Source organism: Passer montanus, unplaced genomic scaffold (assembly GCF_014805655.1).
Source record: "Passer montanus isolate IOZ18808 unplaced genomic scaffold, ASM1480565v1 scaffold1, whole genome shotgun sequence".
Taxonomy (NCBI): domain Eukaryota; kingdom Metazoa; phylum Chordata; class Aves; order Passeriformes; family Passeridae; genus Passer; species Passer montanus.
The window spans coordinates 13,553,112-13,559,451 of NW_024356504.1; the positions used below are offsets into that span (position 1 = coordinate 13,553,112).

General features: G+C 49.1%; 1 protein-coding gene across 13 annotated transcripts in view; it reads left to right on the forward strand.

Moving 5' to 3' along the window:
* The window catches only part of TNS1 (tensin 1), a 55,071-nt gene extending 49,031 nt beyond the window's left edge, over positions 1-6,040 (forward strand). For all 13 annotated transcript variants that reach the window (XM_039721573.1, XM_039721349.1, XM_039721431.1 and 10 more), the window contains 3 exons: positions 81-149; positions 507-539; positions 1,568-6,040. In XM_039721573.1, coding sequence (XP_039577507.1) covers positions 81-149; positions 507-539; positions 1,568-1,712 — 247 coding nt within the window. In that variant the 3' untranslated portion in view covers positions 1,713-6,040. The remainder of the gene's footprint in view (positions 1-80; positions 150-506; positions 540-1,567) is intronic.
* Positions 6,041-6,340: the final 300 nt, after the last annotated feature.

The window sequence follows — 6,340 nt, forward strand, 5'->3', positions numbered from 1 at the left end:
CCCTGGGCTGGTAGAGCTGGGTTGTAGTGGGACAGTGGTGGAGCTTCCCTGGCCCTGATATTCCCCGCTTTGTGTTTCAGATTGTTCTTCCGAAGACACTACCCCCTCAATACCGTCACCTTCTGTGACTTGGACCCCCAGGAACGAAAGTGAGTGCCCTAACCTGAGGGGGAGTGCATGATCCCCAGCCCTTTCACTCCTCTAGCCTCCTGGGGATGTTTGGAGCAGGGTCTTTGCTTGCTCTCTCCTCTGCTCTTGCAAAGAGCAGGAATGCAAGGTCCCCTTGGATAGTGTGGTCCAGTGCTAGCTTCTTCTGGTGGCTTTTTGGTGTCTCCAAGCACCTTTGTGCTGAGGGAGAGGTGCATCATTTTTCCATAAAGCCAAGCCTGTGCAAAGCCAGGCTGGCCTGGTTTTGCACAATGTCAATGTGGTGGCCCCCATCATGGCCCTGTCCCTCTGTGGGGTGCAGGAGGGACCATCTCTCACACCGTCTCTTCTCTTTGCAGGTGGACTAAAACTGATGGCAGTGGCCCAGCCAAGTAAGTACCTGCTATGCTTCCCAGCAGGTTCCTCCCAGTGCTGTTGAGGTGGCTTCTGCCTGTGTTTGGGCATTGGCTGGGAGATGCCCTGTGAAGGGCATCCTGGCTGTGTTTGAGGTGGGCTCAGCTCCTCATCGCAGGAGTGTTTCACCCAAACATGTGATCTTAGTCTTGGGGACTCTGGATGCATCTTTTGGCCCCAAATTCCTGGTCAGAGCAGGCATGGCTCTTGCTGAACGGACCAAACTGGAAACTTTCCCCAACATTGGGAGAGTAGGGGCATCATTGGGAACCAGCTTATGGAGCAGAGCTGGGGCTATGCTGATGGTATGTGAGCTACTGGTCATCTCTTCCCTTTCTTCCTGTCCTGACCCATGGGAGCACAGAGCTGTTGGCTGAGCCCATTTGCAGGGGCCAGCTCCCACTAATTTTAGCCATTGTGTGAGCAAAGGGGTTTTTATTAGGATGTCCAGCTGCTGGGATATTTCCCCTCCCCAATTAGAAATGCCGTAGCCTGGGCCTGTCTCACATTCTGTTCCCCCTGTATTTATAACTTGAGTTTGGACATTCTAATTAAAAAAAAATAAGGGACATTTTATTCATCAGGAGAGAGACAGACAGAAATAACCAGATGGTCTCATTCAGCTTCCTGTGTCCTTGCATGGCCTTCATTTCTTAGAGGGTCTGCCCCAATGGCCAGTGCATCTCACCTCTGGCTTCAAGAGGCCAAACCAAGGCAATGCTGTGATCATCTGGAAGGTCCCTTCTTTGGGATGGATTTGGGAAGGGCGGCAGAGATGTTCAGAGCAAGGGCGGTTGGGTCAAGAAATGATTGAAACTTGGCCTTCAAGAAAACTGCAGCAAAGCAAAGAGGAGATGGGCCTTCATGCAGGCTGGTTTGGGATGTATCCCTCTGTGTTGTGAGAGATGGATGTTGAAGAGGGGAAGTGGGACAGAACCATGTTGGAAGAGGGTGGTGGTAATCTGTGCAGCAGCAATATTGAGGCTCTTGTCTTCTCCCCACACAGGCTCTTCGGCTTTGTGGCCAGGAAGCAAGGGAGCACCACAGACAACATCTGCCACCTCTTTGCTGAGCTGGACCCAGACCAGCCAGCTGCAGCCATCGTCAACTTTGTCTCCAGGGTCATGCTTGGCTCCGGCCAGAAGAGATGAGCTGGCACTTGCGGGTGATTCTTGAATTTTGGAGAAGGACTTGGAGCTGATCCGAGAAGGAGTGTGAGGAAGTGCATTGTGGGAGAGGGAAGTGAATTGGGGGGGGGAAGGGTTGGAATTTTGGAGGAAAACAGCAAACAACAAAAAAACACCAACAAAACCCCTAAAAACTCAACACAAGCCAAACACACACGTAGAGGAACCAAAGCCACGCACCTACGAAAGACAGCCACAAAGCCACGCCAGACAGGATGCATGTCCCATTGCAGGGAAGGTGACCAAAGCAAAGGTGGCAGTGAGGGGTGTGTTTCCAGCTTTCAGCATCATGGCCTCAAGTGGTGACATCCATTTGGGACTGAATGTGGGACCATGACTGGTGTTTTCCATCTGGAAAAAAAGAGGCAACTGTCAAAACCCGTGGAAGAAGCTTCATCCCAGCAGCTCCATCTGCTGTGTTTTTGAACTGACCCGTAGGAGACAATGGCATGCACTGGGTCTATGGGACACCAGAGGAGATGCTCTCAGAAACCTTCCCTTGTCCAGCTGCAGAGGAGGGTCCTCACTGGTCCCTGGCTTCCCCTAAAACCTGCTCATGACCTGGTGACTTGCTGGGGGCATGGGGAGATTGGTCCTGAACCTTCCAGTCCCTGGGGAGTTTGGCCATGGGCTGACCTTTGCTGACCCAGAGCCCAGCACCAGTCACAGGTGAGACGCTGTGAGTCCACCCGGAGAGGGGGGTCACGCTGTTTCTCCACTTCCCCAGGGGTTCTTGTGCCCCTAGCCTGTGATGAGGTGTGGGGGTTCCTGCCACCCACCACTTGGGAGAGGTGGATACTCCCCAGGAAGTATCTGGAGGATGCAGAAAGTCGCCTCCTCTCCCATCTTCCCCTTTTCCCTCCCGTCACTATTCCTCTTTGACAGTTTTCTCCTGCGGCCTGTCACATTCTCTTAACACAAAAAAAGCAAAACAGAAAGGAAAGGAATAGTTGTAATAATAATAATGATTATAATAATAGCGGATGCTGGCACAGGTGGGTTTCCTGTGCAAAGCAGCAGACCCGTGGCTACCCCTATCTAGCTCCTCGGAGACACGCAAGCGGTTTTTAAATTGCATGGACATTCAAGTTGCACGAAAGGCAAACGACTACAAGTAACTCAGGCGCTTTTTTTCTCCTTTTGTTTTGGAGGCCACGTTAAAAAAAAAACAAAGAAAAAGAAGGAAGAAAATTAAAAAAGAAATAAAAAAGAAAGGGCCTGCAGTGGCTGGGCAGCTTTGGCTCAGTGGGGAGGTAACAGGTCCTCTGAGAGCCGCCCTGGTTGATGCATGTGTACCCCCTAAACCATCTGGTTCAAGGCTTGTGCCCCTGAAATGCACCATAGTTTTGCAGTGATTTCAGTGCTGTTGGCTTTTCCCTTAGCTTTGGTAGGTGAGGAGGGCAAGTTGGTTGGAGAGAGGGGCAGAGGGTCTCTGTGCCACTGCAGGGGGAGAGGTCATGGTGGGGGTGCAGCAGGTGGAGGTCCCGGCCCTATGGTGCTGGGGAGGGGGCAGAGGATGTTTCGGTCACATGTGCAGGTTTAGGGCAGGGGGAATGGTCCAGTTGGAGCTGCAGGGTCATTGCTGAGCCCTCTGCTGCAAATATTCCCCCTGAAAATTTTTTTAGGCAAAGTTTTCAGTGCAAAGTGGCCCAGATAGTCTTTTGGAGACAAAAATTAGACACATAGCACTGCAGTCCCCTGGAGAACTTGTCTCCCATGGACCACCCTTGCCTTGATAGCTATAATATATATACAAGCTATACTGACAAAATACTGTAAGCTAATGAAATTTTAAGGAGGAAAAAAAAGGTTAAATTTACGCTCCAAAAATATTTATTTTTGCCATATCGCTTTCTGCGCATCGTATCTCCCCCACTATATTCCCCCCCCTTCCCCTGCCCTGGGGAAACACCTGCATGTTAAAAGAAAATCCAGAGCAAGGCAAAATCCAGATGGGGGAAGAGGCGGGGGCCCCGGTGTCGGGGTGGCTGCGTGTGACCGGTGGGTGTGTGCGGGGTGTGTGTGTGTGTGTGTGTGTGTGCGCGCGGGGGAGTGAGCGGCGTGGGCGGCTGCCAGGGCCACAGGCTGTACTGATGTACTGAAGTGTGAAAGGAGGGGTGGCGAGGAGTTGGTTGTGAGATGGTGGTGGGACAGGAGATCCTGGGAGGGGCTTTCCCCCTCCCCGGCTCCCTGGCCGCACAGATGCAGAGATCTTTTAATTTTTGATATTTCCAAAAAGTGATTCCCTCCTTCTGCGAAATTCAAGCGAGACAAGAGACGATCTCACCCGTAATCTCCTCACCCTGCCATTCACCCATCAGAGAAAACACTGTGTTTATAGATATATAAAGATATATTTTTGAAAGCCTCTATTTTTCAGACTTGGTTTTCTCACTGCTAAGAAAAGAGATTATAATAATGTAATTTTATTTTAATCTGCTGCCTTGGAAACTGGTGCTTGGAACTCCTATTTCTCGTCTTCTCCCCATACAAATGAAGCAGGTCTAAGCACCCCAGAGATGTTGCATAGAAGCCAACCCAGCAGATACCTGCCAATAGCATCACACTTGCTTCGGGCCCTGAGCCTCTCCCGGCTTCCCCACTAACCCACTAGCTGAAAATTTAGACTGTATCCAAATCTCAAACACTAACAAAATCATCTGATGATTGTATTATTTTTTTAACACACAGCTAATCACCTTCCAATGATGTAGCCGGGTGTTTATCAGCTCCCTTTAAAGGCACTTTTTTTCCCTTTAGCTCCTTTTTAAAAGAAGGTTTTAAGGTGTAACAACCCTTTCTGTCCCCGGGAGAGACCATCAGCAGCATCTAGCATTGCTTGGGTCCTGGGGCTGGCGGGGACCTAGTGTTGATATTTTTCCTTATGAAAGGGACAGAAAATACTCTTTGGGGTTTTTTTCCTTTTTTTTTTTTTTTAAGTGCAGTCATGCTGTTTGAGATTCGAGCTTGCACGAGTTAAGCCCAGCATATGTTTCGTTGTAATCACACTGCCGTTGTCAGCAGCCGGATGGTATCTCTCTCTCGCTCACACACACACACACACATACAAACACACACATCTCTCCTTCCTGCACAAAGAACTGCATATATTCTTGCCAAAGATATCCTTTAAAACGCACTTTCCCCCACATATATATAGATAGATATATATTATTTTTTTTTGTGTGTGTGTAAATTTATTGTACGTGCCCTTTTTGTGTCAGTTTGTTCTTTGGAGAAGCCCGTCCTGCCTTTGCTGTCGATATTGCTGTCTGTTGGGAAATGCTCTCTGGGGAGGTAATTTGCTGTCTGTCCTGCTCAGTGGCACCTGCAATGAACACAATGTGCGGTTCCCATTCAATGGGGCTGCCTCTGGCTCTGCCCCTGGGAGCTGTTTAGGATGGTGATCCGTGTCATCAGTTGGTGGTGGGATGTACCATTGCATGGTGTTCACCAGCCCCTCATCACCGGTGGAGACAGCAGGGCTCATGGTTTTGACAGAGTTTGGGGTTGCTCTGAATGCAACGTTTGCTGGCTGCCTCCTGGTCAAATTACACATGGAAAACAAACCAGGTAGGGAGAAAAACCCAACCCAGCCTCTGGGCATTGATTTTTCAGTGGATTCAACCGCCTGAACCAAAGCGCAAAGTAAATCCCCACCCAGCAGGTCGGGCAGGTAAAGAAACCAGTTGCCCCAAAAACCCCAGACAACAGCATCAACAAAAGGCAAGCCTTCCCATTGGAGCAGGCAGGATGATCAGACAGCAAAGGAGCCCGCAGGGGCTTGTTTCATTTTGTTCGTTTGTTTTGCAAATTGCGAGGTTGGTTTGGGGTTACTATTTTTTTTCTTTTCCTTAAAAAGGAAAAAAAAAAAAAGAAAGAAAAAAGGAAGCAATATGACGTTTCTGTTGGCGGATCCTGTGCCGCCGTGTTATGCGTGGGGTTTTTTTTTGTTGTTGTTGTTGTTGTCTTTGTTACTTTGGGAATGTTACAGATTTATTTGCTAATCAGTGTTAACAAACAGTTTCAAACTTTTAGACTCGCCCATTTCTGTGTATTTATATAGATGGAAAAAAAATACATTATATTTTGTATCTTTATGCCCATAATGTTGTCGTGCGTGTAAGGATGGCTTCGGTCGCACCATGTCCGTGTGTGAATGTCACTCCGCTGTTGTCTTCCCATTGTACAGATGTCGGATTCTTTGCAGTTCATTGTATTGCTTTAAAAAGTGGTAAAAACAAAAAAAAAAAGAACCAGTTATATAAAATATACTGTTGCTTGGAATGCCAGTTTGGTGTTTGGATTGCTGCAAATGTATCTTGAAATTTAGGGGAGCATAGGAATAAATGCTCCGGCGTTTTTGCACAGGGGAAAAAAAACCCAAACCCATATGAAAAGCTGGTGGGTGCTGTTTTCTCTGGGCTGTCGTTCCCTGTTCCTCGATGGCAGACTGGGGCCCCCGGACAGACGCCGGGCGGTGGGTGTGGGAAGAAGGAGGGGCTGTGCTGCTGCTTGTCAGCCTCCAGCCGCAGCTTGTGTTCACCAGATGCTGGCTAACCAGACAGCCCCCAAACTTCCGACACGGCTCC